This window comes from Branchiostoma lanceolatum, chromosome 3 (genome assembly GCF_035083965.1).
Source record: "Branchiostoma lanceolatum isolate klBraLanc5 chromosome 3, klBraLanc5.hap2, whole genome shotgun sequence".
NCBI lineage: Eukaryota > Metazoa > Chordata > Leptocardii > Amphioxiformes > Branchiostomatidae > Branchiostoma > Branchiostoma lanceolatum.
In genome coordinates this window covers 13,240,141-13,257,330 of record NC_089724.1, presented here as the reverse complement: position 1 = coordinate 13,257,330, position 17,190 = coordinate 13,240,141, and the positions used below count along the sequence as shown (strand labels likewise).

Genomic DNA, 17,190 nt, shown 5'->3' with positions numbered 1-17,190 from the left:
TATTGTGCCAGTGTAGAAATTACAAATTAGCTTGGGCAGGGCTACACACCTTGTTGGTGTCTCATTCAGGGAGGGGGCCACAAGTCATGTAGGTGTCTCATTCAGCAAGAGGGACAGGGCCACAAGTCTTGTAGGAGTCTCATTCAAGGACAGGGCCACAAGTCTTGTAGGAGTCTCATTCAAGGACAGGGCCACAAGTCTTGTAGGGGTCTCATTCAGCACCAGAGACACAATTCTTGTTAGTGTCTCATTCAGGGACAGGGCCACAAGTCTTGTTGGTGTCTCATTCAGGGACAGGGGCACAAGTCTTGTTGGTGTCTCATTCAGGGACATGGGCACACGTCTTGTAGGTGTCTCATTCAAGGACAGGGCCACAAGTCTTGTAGGGGTCTCATTCAGCACCAGAGACACAATTCTTGTTAGTGTCTCATTCAGGGACAGGGCCACAAGTCTTGTTGGTGTCTCATTCAGGGACAGGGGCACAAGTCTTATTGGTGTCTCATTCAGGGACATGGGCACACGTCTTGTAGGTGTCTCATTCAAGGACAGGGCCACAAGTCTTGTAGGGGTCTCATTCAGCACCAGAGACACAATTCTTGTTAGTGTCTCATTCAGGGACAGGGCCACAAGTCTTGTTGGTGTCTCATTCAGGGGCACACGTCTTGTAGGTGTCTCATTCAGGGACAGGGGCACATGTCTTGTAGGTGTCTCATTCAGGGACAGGGCCACAAGTCCTGTAGGTGTCTCATTAAAAGACAGAGCCACAAGTCTTGCAGGAGTCTCATTCAGCACCATGGACAGGATCTCAAGTCTTGTGGTGGCTCATTAAAAGACAGGCACAAGTCTTGTTGGTGTCTCATTCGTCACTAGGGACAGGGCGACAAGTCTTCTTGGTGTCTCATTCAGGGACAGGGCCACAAGTCTTGTTGGCATCTTACTCAGGGATAGGGCCACAGATCTTGTTAATGTGTCATTCAGCACAGGGAAAAAGAGCACCAGTCTTAATTGAGGGACAGGGCATAAGTTGTACTATATTATTTGTCACAAGGAAAAGGAGCCCCTATCAAACTTATCTGTTTGAGTGTATCTCTTGACAGGTGCAGGTATCTTATTTTAGCTGCCATGGTAGCAGTAAGTACATGGTTCCAACAGAAGGGAGACTGAGCCAGAATATATCCCACATAGCTACATTTATTGGCAATGTCTGCATGGACATGATCAATAGAGACTGCACGGATATTTACAAATGAAAACACAGAGAAAACAATATGCAATTAACATGGGAAATAATATGATTTACATCACATGGCTTAATTTTGTTGTACTATATTCTATAACTGCAACCTATTATGCTGGAGTCTTATGATCGAAACAATTTTGTAATGAACACAAACATTTTTGTGATGCAGCATCATCTCCGTTAAAAGTCTACAACTTGTGTCACCCTGAGAGTTTGTTCATCAAGTTATATTGCTTTTGTTATATTGCTTGTCCCAACTTTGGATTGAAAATTCTTAACATTCAGACAGTTAAAAAGTGAAAAGGTCATTAGATTTACATGTCCTATTGTTGTATACTTTGTAGTATAAAGTGTTTCTGTTCAACCAAGACATTGGTTCAACTGTGTCACCCTGAGAGCTCGTTCAAGTAATATTTTCATTGTTTTTGCTCATCCTAACTTTGACTTGAAACTCCTTCACATTCAGTTGAAAGCTAAAAAGAACATTAAATTTACATGTCCAGTCTATATTGTAAAATAAGTCCACCATGTGTAATAAAGGACAGTACAATTAATCACATGCCCACATAATTGTCTAAACTACAACTGTAAACATACAACAGAACCTACAGGTCTGACATGCACCCATACACGTACAGTGGTGTAACGGCCAGTAATGAAGTCTTCAGACTTGTACAGGAACTTGACACTCCCACATTACTGTACAGTCCCAGGTAGATTGTTTAGGCACTAACATATCCTGGATAGACAGATATTGTCATTGTTTCAAGTTGTTGGAAACAGTCCATGTGATTTCACAACACTGCATCAGAACCTACAGGCCTGACATGCACCCCTACAGTAGTGTGACGGCCAGTGGACAAGTCTTCAGACTTGAACAGGAAGTGGACACTCCCACCGCCACAAGTCCTACTGGAGACCTCCTCATGTGTAAGTTACTCCACTCACCAGTCCTACTCAGTGTTACATGACACAGTCTGTCAGAGATGGCTCACATGAGATGATCCCACTCAAACTACACCAGACCACACAGTACAGTTCCACTGCAGCTGGGGTGGGGAAGGGGACGTCAGGAACAGCTCCACAGATAGGGGGCACAAGTCCCTGACAGACTAGCCCAACCTCCCATCACTGCTAACAAGCTGACATGACGGTGGGGTCCAGTGAGGATGGGGCCCATGGCAGCCATCTCTCACTGCAAGCCACAGACATATCAGCTAGATGGTGCAGTGTGGAAAGATTGAACAGTCTGAAAGAGACAAATGCCTCCTATCTGTGGAGTTGGTCCTGACGTCCCCTTCCCCACCCCAGCTGCAGTGGAACTGTACTGTGTGGTCTCGTGTAGTTTGAGAGGGATCATCTCATGTGAGCCATCTATGGCAGACTGTCATGTAACACTGAGTAGGACTGGTGAGTGGAGTAACTTACACATGAGGTGGTCTCCAGTAGGACTTGTGGAGGTGGGAGTGTCCAGTTCCTGTACAAGTCTGAAGACTTGTTCACTGGCTGTCACACTACTGTAGGGGTAGATGTCAGACCTGTAGGTTCTGATGGAGTGTTGTAAAATCACATGGACTGTTTCCAACAACTTGAAACAATGACAATATCTGTCTATCCAGGATATGTTAGATCCTTAACAATCTATCTGGGATTGTACAGTAATGTGGGAGTGTCCAGCTCCTGTACAAGTCTGAAGACTTGCCCACTAACCATTACACTACTGTAAGGGTGCATGTCACACCTGTAGGTTGTACTGATGTAGTGTTATAAAAAACTAAAATCACATGGACTGTTTCAACAACCTATATCAATAACAATATCTAGGATATCCAGGATATGTTAGTGCCAAAACAATCAATTTGGCACTGTACAAAAATTTGCAGAAAATATTCTGTTTTTCTAGCCAAATTTGATGGACTATAGCTGCACAATAGGGTGCAGTAATTATGTTTTAAAGTATTATTCTGTCTTTCTAGCATATGATTTTGATCATCTTACCTGTTCATACAAAACAGGAATTGCGCAGACATGATGTACATGTACAACAATACAGTTTTACAAAAAACATACACAATCATACATGTAATACATGATTCACTGTTACATTCAAATATGCAGGAAATATTTTGTTTTTGCAGCCAAATTTGATGGACTTTAGCTGTACAATAGGGTGCAGAAATTATGTTTTAAAGTATTATTCTTTCTAGCATTTAATTTGCATCATCCTATCTGTTCATACAAAACAGGAATTGTGCAGACATAATGCACAGCAGCACAACAATACAGTTTTACATGAAACATACACAATCATACATGTAGTTACATGATTCACTGCCAATAAATGTTCTGGACATGATGGTAAGACGTCCACTGTTACACCAACTCACAAGTTGGGCGATGAGTGGTCAGAGCTGTGGTGGCGCCGTTTCTGGGACTTCTTGTCCTTCAGCGAGGCGCGGTCAGTCTTCTGATGCCGCTTGGTGCTGCAGACGTTGGACTTGTCGCTGGGCTGTTTGAAGGTCACCGTGTCTGATGTAGTCTTCCCCACACGCTTGGTCCCAAACTGCAGCTGGTGTGCATTATGGAGAGAACAAACTGTTAGAGGACAGGAAAGTAGCTGTACCAGTTTTCTTTAGTCAGCCATTCTGTTTTCTGTCTCTCATTACTCCCTCAGTCATGTAACAAGAAGAGTTATCTCTTTTTTTACCAAGGCTCTTCTTGCACAGTTACAACCTACAGCAGTATAAAGGCATGTACAATATAAATACAACTCACTTGGGGCAGCTTTGTGCCGATCTCCTCATCAGGAATGTTGGGTAGGGCAGCAGTAGACAGAGCACCATCTCCTATGGAAGGGAGGCGGCCACCTGGATAAGACAGGGAAAATGGAAGATTAAGTCATGGGAGTGCAAAGTGCATTAATGGATTAGATATCAGTACTGCATAGTATGTGGGTAAGGTAGCTAGATATAATCTGTCTTGCCTATATAATTCTGATTTTGAGTCAACAAAGTGTCAGACCCACTACATGTATAGATACTTCAACTCTGCAGCCACATTGTCAAGACAGAAGTAGGCAGCAATGTCTTCAACAGCAAGTGATCCTACCCTACAAAACTTGACAGCAGTATGAAGTTTGGTTCCCTTCACTTCAAAACTCACCTGATGTTTGAAGTTTGGTCCCTACACTTCAAAACTCACCTGATGTTTGAAGTTTGGTCCCTACACTACAAAACTCACCAGGTGTTTGAAGTTTGATCCCTACACTACAAAACTCACCAGGATTATGAAGTTTGCTTCCCTGCAGAATCAGGCCAGGATCAGCAGTCAGGCTGGGTAAGACGATCTTCTCCTTTCTCGGCCTGTGGCTCCTCTTGGTTGTTTTGCCCTGGACGGGTGTCCTCCTGTGCAGACTATCCTCGTCCCTGCCATGTCCTGTTGCCATCATCTCCTCAAGTGCATTTTTTCTGATGATGTACATCCAGCCTTTAGTGCTGTCCTTAATGGGTGTGTCATCCTCTCTGCTCAGATGTCCAGGCTGCGGTGACGTGTTACAGCTCTGTACTCGGTCTTCTTCCTCCCAGTCAAGGTCACACACTTCACAGTCTTTCTCCCAGTCCATGGTGGGGGTGTTGTCTACCCTGCTTAGGTGTCCAGGCTGTGATGACATGCTGTAACAGCTCTGTGCTTGGTCTTCCTCCTCCCAGTCAGGGGTGTACACTTGACAATCCTTTTCCCTGTCCATGGTGGGGGTGCTGTCCTCCCTGCTCAAATGTCCAGGCTGTGACAACATGTTGTTGCAGCTCTGTGCTGTGTCTTCCTCCTCCCAGTCAGGGGTGTACACTTCAAGAGAGGTTGCACTCATATTGTCCAGGCCAACATTTGCTGTGTACCTGGGTGGTGCCTCATTATGAGCCTTCATCATCTTCTTCTTCTTCTCCAGCTTCTTGATGGCTTCTGGTTTTGTGTCTGTTTCCATCCTCTGCTCCACCTCAGCTAATCTGCTGACGTTCCTCCTGTCTTCTTCCCTGCCCATGGTGGGTGTGCTGTCCTCCATGCTCATGTGTCCAGGCTGTGACAACATGCTGTAGCAGCTCTGTACCCGGCCTTCTTCCTCCCAGTCAGGGGTGTACACTTCAAGAGAGGTAGCACTCATATGGTCCAGACCAACATTTGCTGTGTAGTCCGATGATGTCTCCATACAAGTTTTCCTTCTCTTTTTCTTCTGTTTCTTGATGGCTTTTTCTTTTGTGTCTGTTTCCATCGTCTGCTCCACCTCAGCTGTTCTGCTGGCGTTCCTTCTGTCTTCCTCCCTGTCCATTGTAGGTGTGGGGGCATAGAATTCTCCCACTTTGCACTCCATCCGATCATTGTACTCTGCTGCTGTTGGGATTCTCTGAAGACGTTGCTGATCATCCACAGTCTTCCTGGAGGTGTGGGTCTTTGCAGGCTTGCAAGATTTTTTGGACTTTGTTCTATCCACTCCCATGGAGTCTTGTACCATCTTGATGGACTCCATCTTTGCCATGTAGCGTTCCGCCTCTGGCATGTTCTCCTCATGCTCCAGTGACTTCATCATGGAGACATGAGCCGGGGTCTTTGCACGTCTGGAGGTTCTCCTTTTGCGTGGCTTGCCCTCCCCCATGTTGTTCTGTTTTCGCTGGATATCTGTCAGTCTTCCCGCATACTCTTCAAATACCTTCGCATTCTCGTCTGGGTTTGTGGGAGTCTTGGCATATCTGTGTAAAGAGAAAACCAAGGAACCATTACTACAAAACATATCATACTTCTGATGAACAGATACTGCTAAAAACAAACCCTTACCACACAGAACAGGTGTACATAAAACTTGATGCATTACCTGTTTACTGCTGTGAATCCACCCTTAGGAGCCGGCTGTTTCTTGTTAAGGTTGGTGACCAGGTGTTTTGGTCGTCTGTACCTCGGCTCAGGGAGAGGCTCCCGCGGTGGTGAAGGCAGGGGGACGGGAGGCAGCTGGGGCGCATCCAGGAGAGAGGACGGGGGGATGGCTTCAGGGGTGGGGACGTGGCGACGTCCACGGATAATGGCATTGGTGTATTTCTGCTGGCGCAGGGCAAAGCTTTCCTTCTCAGAGTTGCTCATGTTGATTTGTGTTGCTTAATACTGAAAGAGGAAAAGAAAAAAAACGTCATGTATGGCTGAAGAAATCTAATTCTTGGTGACTGGCTGATAACAATAGTTACATGTAACTACATGCAGCATGTAGGTAAATATCTGTTTCTATTATTTACAGATGGAACACTGATCATGAAGTATCACTAATCAGGGTTTAGAAACAATGTGGAAGAGGTTACCCCAGCCAAGAAATTTATGCTCCATCAAAACAATGAAGAATTTCCTTTTTTTTGCACTTTAGTTTTTTAGTCAAGGATTTGTTCATTTCATTCCTTGTCAAAAGTTCCCGCAAAACATCATTGGTATGTTTTTAAGCTACATAACAACGAATAGTTAGCCAGACCATTCGAATTCCTGAAGAGTACATGATTCTAGAAGTTGGACTGAAAAGACCGTATGAGTCATGGGCTACCTTTACTCACTTCAAATAATAATACTTTATATATACAAACTTCACACTTAATTACAGTTGAAGAAAAAACTTTTCAACGACTTCTTGTTAAGTTCATCCCATATTAAAAGTTCTCACAAAACTACGTAACTCTAACGGTAACAAAAAGTTATCACACCATTCAAGTACATCATGTAACATAAAAATCTACCAAGCCGCTGACTTTAGCAGGATAACTGAAAGACAGCACGAGTCTTCTTATTAATTACTAACTTCAATGATCTTTTTAGAGAAATTTCGAAGTTAAATACAGTTGAAAATACTTTCTTACGACATCTAAATTCACAATCGTTTCTGACTGCACAGCTGACTGTGGGAGGAGGGCGGAAACACGTCCTAGTCAATCCAGTTGTCGCCTCCGGACCAGAACCCGCCATGAACAAAACGACACAGCTACAGTTTGATAGAGACTGCAGGCTGGTAGGACCTTCTTGTGGCTTTTTAATCTGTCAACCAGTTAACACACGGTCACAAGTATTTATGAATTATAAGTTATGGCCTTCAAAACTCAACCCTCCACACACTAAACGTGTTATCGTTCGTTACAATCATCTTTACGTGCTCTTACCTTGTTTCTTGAATTGACGGTCGATGTAAACTGGTAAAAACAAATAGTATAGTCCGTAAAGTTCGTGAATAACAAAACAATAGTTCTCTTTTCTAGAGTCTTTGGACCTTCAGTGCCCCTGAAGGCACCAGGCCCGGCGGAGTTGTGACTTGTGTCTAACCCATCCTGCTCGGTCCGACTGCAGTGTGGAAATGGAAGGTGGAACTCCGATTTCCCAGATAGGGGACTTTGGTATGGAACGTCCTCTTGCGGAGATTACGGGTGCTGCAGGATCAGGATGGCGTCGGGGGAATCCTCTAAATGTTCTCTGATTATGAGCAACTTTTTAACTGCCCATAACTTCTTGGCGCCAGCGCTCAAGGCGAGGTTATTTCACCTCCGGGTGCAGACACGGCCGGTGAACGTTTTCCTGGACGATGTGTCTCTAACACACGCTCTTCCCAAAACGGGAAGCGATTTTTCTGCAGAGATGTGCGCGCACGTCCGTTCCTGTCTGAGGGTGCAGTGGTCTATTGACGTGTTACCAAGGTACCAAGGTGTTCGATTATAGGGATGCGCGCTTGATATTGTTCCAGAACAGAAGTAATAAAGCATTGTTACTATTTGTTAGGGATGTACTATGAAGACTGTAGGGAGGTTACTTCAGGATTTATATTTGAAGAGTTTGCTTTGCCCTCCGTGACAGAAAAGAAAACGCATATTATTATCACAAAAATGCCTTGGCTTATTCTACTGAAAGTAACGAAAACGTGTCAAACTTTCCGACCAAGAAATTCTACTTTCAGCGTTGCTAACGTTTCCCAACATCCCCATGCTAATGATGCTTTATTTGATTCTACTGGCAAATTTTTGTGTGCAAAATAAATGTGTCGATGTCACTTCCATAAAATTAGATGAATAGTGAAGAAAAAGAGGCGGGCACTGTAATTTTTTCACTAGATGAACACACGCGGTGTACACAAGCCCTGCGGGCGCTGTCAGTAGTCTGAGCCAGCGAACAAAGGGCAAATAACCCTGACCTTTGGCTGTTGATATTTCATATCAACAGCACAAAGCCTCGTTTGGTGTAAACAACACAACGGTTGAACCTTTCTCCATATTCATGCCAACATTACCCCTGTTTCTTGTCCCGCTAACAGTACCCTAGCATGTATAGGACAGCTGGTATCCAATCGATTGTTGCAAACATGACAAAATATAGACATATCCATTCTATCTTGGGCTCGCGACCGCCTCCCAAACACCGATGTTTATTTTGTAACATAACATAACATAACATAACATAACATAACATAACATAACATAACATAACATAACATAACATAACATAACATAAAGTATAGTAAAGTATGCGTCCTGTATATGGATGGGAAAATATGTTTTATATCACACCATAGTACTAGTATCTATATGCTTACAATGCCTGTGATGTATGTCAGTGGCAACAATCTCTCTCTCTCTCTCTCTCTCTCTCTCTCTCTCTCTCTTAGAATTCACTTCTTTTAAAGAACGACGTTATAAATGGTGGAGGTCAATGTAGATTATAGTCAATAATCCTCTATTGCCAATGTATGATAACCTTCTGATGAATAGATAATAAGTCTAATAAATCTCATAGAATATGACAATGTTTTGGATAATATGCGTCAAGATATGTACATAATTATACACCAAATTATTTTCCCAATGAATGAAAGGGGTTTTGATAAAAATTATAAGAGCTACTTAGCAGATTAGATTTACGTGCTCTATGTACTCATACACTTCTCTTAACATCTGGATAATTATGTTTGAAATATATTTATACCATACATAACTTAAGAATAGGGATTAGCTATTCTTTTGGCTGCTGGTTCGGTAAGATGCAGGAAGTCGGGGTTATGATACGAGTTTTCATGACCTAAGCTTGAACACCGATCGTCGTTGATTAAGTTGTATGGAGAGTCGTCTGTGATACCACGGTCAGCTTCAGTTGATTCGGCAGGCGCTTCCTGCAGTGTAACAGGACCACTCGGTTAGCGGTCAGCGGTACATTAACGTTGGCCCAGGAAAACAATGGGCACATCACAGAGCAAAACCAACGCCGTCATTACACTTTCCCTGTGAAAAACGGAAATAGCACTTAAAAGACAACAAATGAAAATACCTGTTTTTGAGGTTGATTAGGCGTGCGTGCATCCACGTGTTCAGCAGATCGGGGTCCTGTCCTCTTCAGGAGAATGACGGCCGCCATCACGAGGATGATGAGCAACAGGGGCACTCCGACGGCCAACCCCACCACTGCTGCTTGTGGGATAGACGCTGCCGTCTGTCCCGTTGTGAAGTGCACACATTCATTCATCACTTCTGGTTGCCTGGGCATGATGTCGTTACAGAAAACAGCCACGCAGGCTATGTAGGGCTTGTCAGGGAGAAGGTCCAGTATGGGGTAGGAACGGCGGACCGTGTGCACCTGTTGTGTTGTCCTCCACTCCGAGTTTTCTCCAAGGGTTTGTTTGTACTGAATAACGAATCCCGTCAGATCCGCGCTGCCTCCGTGGACCCATTCTACCTCAGCACGAGAGTCTTTCACGTTCTGTACTGTGACGTTGCTTGGGCCAATACAGGTTTCTGTTTGCACAATTGTAGACGGCGGCGCGGGTGTTTTTGGCGACTTTGACAGAGTTGCTGCCACAGAGGAAGGGCCTTGGGAAGAAGTTGCAGGTGATGGCGACGGTGTTGGGCTGTATGAAGGTAGAAGGACACATTAGCTTTTGACACAGATAAATAAAGTTGAAATCAGACAGCTACCATATCATTGCCATTCTTATGTCAATGTTTAGTGCATGTACTGTATGGAACTTTTATTCGGGTATTTGTTGGTGTCAATACTCCGTTTACGACATTGGTGGATAGGTGACATTCATCCATAGCAGAGCCGAGGCCGCGTATTCCTACTTTGGGTATACGCGGGTTCGGCTCTGCTATAGGAGAATGATAGGCGATGACTACTTTAGAAACTGCATGCGTAACCTGAGTTACTAGTACTATGTTTCGCTGTCTGGAGCAAGTCGACGCTTGCAGTGCAATTTAGTGAGGCTAATGGACATGGTGGCCACATTATCAGTGGCGCAAAAATGTACAAGAAAGTCTTCATTCATTCATGATCTATAGATATTGTCACTTTGAATGACAAAGAGCTTTTACTATAAGATGCTGAAACAGAACTTGACCAAGAACCACGCTGCCTGGCAAGCCGTGATACGAGGAGTAATACGCCAGTCCCCGTCTGAACACCAAGGCAGTTTACTGCGGGTAATCTTAGCTATATTAGAAAGAGGCTACGTGTACATCGTGTAACATTCAGTACCAAAACTGCACGGCGGGTTCTGTTGCCGGTGGAACTGTTGTCGCTGGGCATGTCCTCCCTAGGTCCTCTTCGCGTAGTCTCTCCAGAGAACGTCCTCTCAGCGGCCTTGGAAGGAAGCAGGTTGGTGGACTGGGTCTGACGTTCACGACTACAGGAACAAGGACACATACCATACAATGCAGTTCTGTGCACTGGAGACGTGTACTGATCATAGGGTTAAACCAATATCTATCACATATTAAGAAATTCTGTATTCAGTGTAACACACATTACGCGTATAAAGTCTTGCGAACTGTAGCAAATACTTTTTTTTTTCCGGAATTCCAGACCGTGATTCTAATTCTTATGTATCTCTACATACGGGCAGTCGGGGCAGAGGAGAAAAACTTACCCGTTTTGTTGATCCATTTCCCGAGATCGAGCACGTCGCAATCACAGGTGAACCTCGTTCCCAAGGTTACCGTTTGGAGACAAGGGAGATGCCGAAATACACCTGTGACCAAAAGCACAATTTCTCTCTTAACAACCATGTTTTGATACAGGTATCTCATTATCAAGTGGACTAATTCATAAATACCAGATACATTTGAAATATATGGGGGAATTACGAAGCCTTCCGACAACCGCAGTTTTGATGAATTGTATGACCGTAAACTTTTCTTCGCTATGTTCTTCTACATTTAGAAAGTGCAGACCACTCTAGACTACTAGCTACTTACAGGTCCCACTGACAACCTATAACATGGTAATATATACATTACATACGCGGTGACCAGGTCGTTACTCTGTCAATGTTCAGACTTAGCAGAGTCGTCAGGTTACCGAACGCGTCTGGATCGACTGACGAAGTGCTTTGAAAATTATTCCTGCAAAGGAAAACAAAAACAGTATTTCTTTCTGTTAGGCAATGTTCACTGGCAAGGTGTTTAGTTCCATATTGAATGAGTGCCACATGTACGTTTGGAACATGCGACAATAATGTCAAGCCCTTGTCATCCTGATGGCAAATATAAAATACTACACCACATCTAAGCAGTTCATGTAACTAATGTACTGAAATACACTTCTTTTGTGAATGCCCTTTTTCGAGGCTGAAAGAAGCAGGCTTGTTGAAACAGTTCACACAATCTCCCCAAGATTTCACCATATAGAAACCCTTTAAAAACAAATTTCTATCAAAATCCAAAAGCCCACAAATAATTGAAGACGTGGGACTATTGATTAGCCACTGCCTTCAAAGAAGAAATCAAACCCCTCAGTGATGTAGATATCAGATATAGTAATTCTATTGTCTGGCCATTGTTATACATTTTCATAATTATAACTTAGTGCATCTGATTGTTCCTTTGCAATTATCCCTCGGGAATGAGTTAGGAAATAAATAGATAAATAGAGTATATGAAAACGTTAAGCTTACCGTGGTCTTGGTCGTTATGTGACAGGACTTGCCTGACCGTACACTGGCGTACAGTCGTTACAGTTTTCTTGATCATGTACATACTAGTATGCAATAGCTAGTTCTACTGACTACCGGTATTGAAGTGGTGAATACCTGGACAGATCTAGAGATGTCAGAGCCGGCAAGGTCGCGAAAGCAAACGGGTGGATCTTCTGAAGCCCAGTATCCGCCAGGTGTACACTGGTCAGGTTGGGGAGTGGAAGGTGGTCTCCTGTCCCTGAAGATGGAGACAGTGAGAGTAGAAACATGTAGACATAAAGCCTTTCATCCAAATCATCGCATACAAGTTGCGGTATACAACAGAATCAGGCAGTGCATAACGTTAGCAGTAACCACAAGCATGACCTCCAAATGCAGTATCCTGGTATTCTGCAGCATTTCGGAAATCCCATGGGATTGAGGCCAAGGAGTGCCTTTGACTGTCACTTTGACAGAGTTTGCTAATCTGCCCATTAAAGGAGAACAGACTTTCACACAAAGCAGCTCCCTTACCTGATCGGGGAAGAGTTGTGAGGTCTCCCAGGCGGATGTCCGTTAAGAGCTGGTTATTCCTGAATATCGTCAGTGACTCCAAGGAAACGGGCAGCGCCGGCAAAGACCTCAACCTGCTTTCTGATAAAGCGATCTGCGAAGGCGGGCAAAAGGAATCAGATCTGGATACGCCTGTTTTCTTCACATTTCTGCCTACAGTATTACTTCTTGTACTCTAAAGAAATTGTTCTAATTAATAAATTGATATGTCAGAATACGTATCAAACTTGTCCAATTAGGACCCGGCGTGTAGAAATAACAAACCAAACGGCAGTCGCGGATATTTACACAGCGAGAATGATGAACGTCTTCAGGACATTTCGGTGTCTAAAACATACTGGGAAGGTAGTATTTCTCAGCTGAAAACTATGACAACACAATCAACCTGCTATCATGAACGTTAAAGCTGTATCGAAAACAAATGAAATTGGTTTTCTGGGTTGCTTACACTTTTTAAGCTCTGCAGGGGTGACAGTACAGAGTCACTGATGCTCACGAGTGGAAGACCGAGTAGGCCCAAGTGAGCCAGCTTCGGAAGGTCCCGGAATGTGTCGTCGGGAATACTTTCAATGCGGTTACTGCCTCCCATCCCGATTTGTTCTACAGACACCAAGCCTGAAAGACAGTATACTGTCAGCATTCCATGCGTGTCAGAGCATCATGAACTATTCGGATTATGCAATCCCAATTTGCATAATTTGCACTTTATTATGTACATTTCTGTCTACGCTGCCTGTATACTAAATATCATGGAAATTCGTTGTCCCTTTGCTCAGTAATTCTCCTTGGAAGATTTTGACAAAAACGGCCTTGCAGTTCCAGAGAAAGCTGCTAGGGGGCCCATATACGCCACTTCTTCCTTATATCACAAGCTACATGCCACCAAAAAATCAAGGCCATTACACATCCATTTTTCATGGCGATAAACAGAGGTCAAAAACAAATCTGAGCCGAACCTCTGCTGGGAGAGTACAGAATAAGCTTCTAGGGGGCTCAAACCGATGTCACGTCTTGACTATGGTACTGCACAAGGGCTACCTAGCTACCACTCAGATTTGTTTACCGTACCGTCTTCAGATAAAAGATACAAAAAATGAGGTTCCGCTGCAGTACAATAACAATCCGCTAGGGGGCCCAAAATCTAATCGGCGAATATATAACCTATTTTCAACACTCTATGAGGGATGCTTCCCGGTGACCCTGTAGACCTAAGGTAAGGTAGGATAAACAATAGACTAATAGGTATGTGGCAGACAAACTTTGACCCGCACTGTAACGTTACGTGTTTCAATCCCAGTCTTGGCATGAACTGGTTTTACCACTGTCGTAGCAAACATGTCAACAGCGATTTGACCTTTCAAGGTCATGCCATCATATGCGAACAACAACAGAACTCAGAACAAGACCAGCTATTTTTTCACCGCTTAAATGGGTCCGTTCCTTGACAAACAACGTAGATTACTACTAAAACATATACATTCTAGTCGCAAATAAGCACCATAGATCTTAGATTGATACGTGACGGTATGGCTGGTAAATCTTCGTGATAAGATTTGCCGTGTCAAATAACACATAATCGTAATGGATAGAGTCTGAATGTCGCTGGTAAGGCCATTGTGTTTAACCGTTGTAAGCGTATATTATTTACCTGCAAATGTTGCAGCTGAGACATTAGTCAGAAGGTTCCCGTATATTTCTAAGACAATGAGGTTAGCAAGATTGGCGAACGAACCATCCTCCACACTTGTGATCTTGTTAGTCTGTAAGGGTGTTAAAATGATGTAAGCATCAACAAAATAATATGACAAAGTCGTGAAAGAAATTTCATGAGGATAGTATGAGGTGTAATTTTGATGTTGCTACTAGTTTTGGCTATATGTACATGTACAAATGTATGCAGCAAAATCTTAAAAGAACAGCTACTTATATTATCGGGTGCAAATCCAATAATATAATAGCAACGAGTTTTATTGAAATGGTACAATACAGCATTTAACACAAGATGCTTAGTGGTAAATTATTTGATTTAAGGAAAACAACTGGATAAAAAACTTAACTATTGCAACATAAGAATCAAATGTAGAAGCAACCTGTATTCAGGGTTTCTCTGATCGTTAATCACTACTAAGGAAATAGGAATTTGCTATCATGTGCTGATAAAATCGACTTACATGTAGATGAAGGTACTTCAGTTTCGCAAGCCTGGCAAAATCCTCCCTCCGGACAGCAGTAAGACTATTGTCACTGAGGTCCAGCTCCTGGAGTGACCACAATGAATTTGGTCTTTATTCCAGCGCTCTAGTTATCTTACTTTAGCGTTTTGCGCTCTGAAACGGTACCATTTATCAAATTAACGAAACAAGCTCAGGAGAATGGTATGGCTCACCCATAGGTCTGTGGACGTCAAAGTTGATGCTGGCATGTTCTGTAGTATATTGTACCTCAGGACCAATGACTGCAGTTTGACCTGGTCACCAAACGCCCCGTCCTCGATAGAGCTGAATGTTGTTCCTCTCCAGGAGCAGAGTGGTAAGGTTGTACAGTCCAGAGAACGCTGTCCGTGTGACTGTGGAGAGGTCGTTAGATGACAGGTCCAGGAACTCCAGGTTCGTGGCGCCGATGAAGGCCATATCAGGTAGAGTTTGGATCTTGTTGTCGCTCAAAGTCAGATGAGTTAAGGTTGGCATCCCCAGGAAGGTCGCGCTGGTCAGCATGGCGATGTGATTTGAATGTAGGTACAGCACACGTAGCTCCTTGAGATGACTGAAGGTCCCATCTTCGATCATTGAGATGTTATTAGACGAGAGGTTGAGCTCCGAAAGAAGCGAGACTCCTGTAAAAGTCCCGATCCCGATAGAGGTGAGCCTGTTGTCCTGTAAATCGAGCATCTTCAAGCTGTCAACGACGGAATTACTTCCAAACGCAGTTATTGTTGTGATGGTATTTCTGTTGAGATAAAGTCTCACAAGTTGGCTCAGCCCGTCGAAAGCCGAAGCGGGTACGGTAGAGATCGCGTTCCCTCCTAGACGGAGAACCCGGAGGTTGGGCCGCCGACTGAATGGGGATCCAGGACGTGATATACTGGTGATGGAGTTATCCTCCAGGTTCAGTTCCAGCAGGTTGGGAAGCGTAGGATCACGGCTCACCGCCGAAATCTGATTATCGTTCAACAGAAGAACTTCTGTTGAAGAGGGTATGAGCTGATTCCGAGGAAAGCCCGTAAGGACTCCGTGGCTGCAGTCGGTGGTGTTTCCGTAACATTGGCATTGGGGTGCGCAGTCAAGGCTAAGGCCAGGCACAACTCCGGTCAGGACAGCGAGCAAATGTAACAACAGGCAATGCGTCCTTGAAGGGGCCATGGTGGCCAGCTGTTAAAAATAGAACACGTTATGACGTTACCGTTTTACCTCTCACGGCGCCCAATTGCACATCCAGGCGTGACTAATCATGTCAGCATAAAGGTTCGTCATGATCAGAGTATTGTGAATTTTAAAGAACAGCGTTCGTTACGAAAACGGCGGTAGTAAGACTAGACTTTCTAATGGCTTATTTTGAAAATACAAATGGTGCATGTACAGGATTCTGATAGCGCAATGTTTAAAAAAACAAATGCGTGAAACATTGACGATCCAATTTTCACAGAAATGACGTTATCACACCTTGACACTGATAAAATGAGCCTTAGCTATGTGCAAGACATTACTATTGAGTATTCGGACACCAGTGTGTAAAAGATTATTGGATCGAATACAAATGCACCCTTGCATTCCGATATGATTGTTGACAAATGTACACTCAGGTGCTGTAATAGAGTTTAATCATTTACAATGGTTAAGCATTATGGTTGTTTCTTTACAATGGTTAAGCATTTCAGACGACATAGAACAAACCTCTCACCTGATACGTGCCGCTTGGTTCTGTCTAGTTCGTCTATAATGCGACAAACTCTCGAGCTCCACTTCATGTATAGTACTTTGCTTCAGACTTGTTTCCTGAATTAGTCCGGTCAAGCATAGAATTTGGTAGTCTAACAACCTTTGGCGCATACCTGTATAATGACCATGGGCGGTCTTAAGACTAATTACCGTCGGCAAGAAAGTTATATTTTAGGTGCCGTTTGTCTGCCTGTCTGTGTGTGTATGTGTATGTGTGTGTGTGTGTGTGTGTGTGTGTGTGTGTGTGTGTGTGTGTGTGTGTGTGTGTGTGTATGTGTGTGTGTGTGTGAGTGTTGGCGTGTGTGTGTATGTATGTATGTATGTTTGTATGTATGTGTGTGTGTGCTTATTTGTGTGGACAACTTAACTCGAGAAGTCGTGGATGGATCCTAATTGAATGCCATTTGGTACGTGGGTAAGGGTCGGAACACGATCAAGTTCGATAATGGCCCTTAGCGGCTTTCTAAGGTACTGCAGCGGAATTTCTGTATCGTGTTCTT

The 17,190-nt window shown here is 43.8% G+C and overlaps 4 protein-coding genes across 4 annotated transcripts; all 4 read right to left on the bottom strand.

Annotated features, from left to right (window-relative positions):
* Window positions 1-84: 84 nt before the first annotated feature.
* On the bottom strand, window positions 85-3,270 carry LOC136429395 (uncharacterized). The gene is made up of 4 exons (XM_066419227.1): window positions 3,239-3,270; window positions 2,669-2,787; window positions 2,236-2,289; window positions 85-821 (listed from the first exon to the last, which is right to left on the bottom strand). The coding sequence occupies exons 1-4, from the start codon at window positions 3,268-3,270 to the stop codon at window positions 85-87; spliced, it is 942 nt and encodes a 313-aa protein (XP_066275324.1).
* Window positions 2,588-8,508, bottom strand: LOC136430396 (uncharacterized). Its single transcript, XM_066420951.1, has 5 exons — window positions 7,417-8,508; window positions 6,102-6,385; window positions 4,520-5,979; window positions 4,016-4,107; window positions 2,588-3,809 (listed from the first exon to the last, which is right to left on the bottom strand). The coding sequence occupies exons 2-5, from the start codon at window positions 6,362-6,364 to the stop codon at window positions 3,624-3,626; spliced, it is 2,001 nt and encodes a 666-aa protein (XP_066277048.1). The 5' UTR covers window positions 6,365-6,385; window positions 7,417-8,508; the 3' UTR covers window positions 2,588-3,623.
* A 116-nt stretch (window positions 8,509-8,624) lies between these two features.
* LOC136430397 (leucine-rich repeat neuronal protein 2-like) lies at window positions 8,625-16,783 on the bottom strand. The gene is made up of 12 exons (XM_066420952.1): window positions 16,653-16,783; window positions 15,142-16,123; window positions 14,927-15,013; window positions 14,404-14,515; window positions 13,204-13,370; window positions 12,717-12,849; window positions 12,318-12,441; window positions 11,531-11,631; window positions 11,157-11,258; window positions 10,766-10,913; window positions 9,563-10,139; window positions 8,625-9,407 (listed from the first exon to the last, which is right to left on the bottom strand). The coding sequence occupies exons 2-12, from the start codon at window positions 15,175-15,177 to the stop codon at window positions 9,234-9,236; spliced, it is 1,761 nt and encodes a 586-aa protein (XP_066277049.1). The 5' UTR covers window positions 15,178-16,123; window positions 16,653-16,783; the 3' UTR covers window positions 8,625-9,233.
* Window positions 15,227-16,114, bottom strand: LOC136429393 (leucine-rich repeat-containing protein 70-like). Its single transcript, XM_066419226.1, has one exon. It carries the CDS (start codon window positions 16,112-16,114, stop codon window positions 15,227-15,229), a length of 888 nt encoding a protein of 295 aa, XP_066275323.1.
* Window positions 16,784-17,190: the final 407 nt, after the last annotated feature.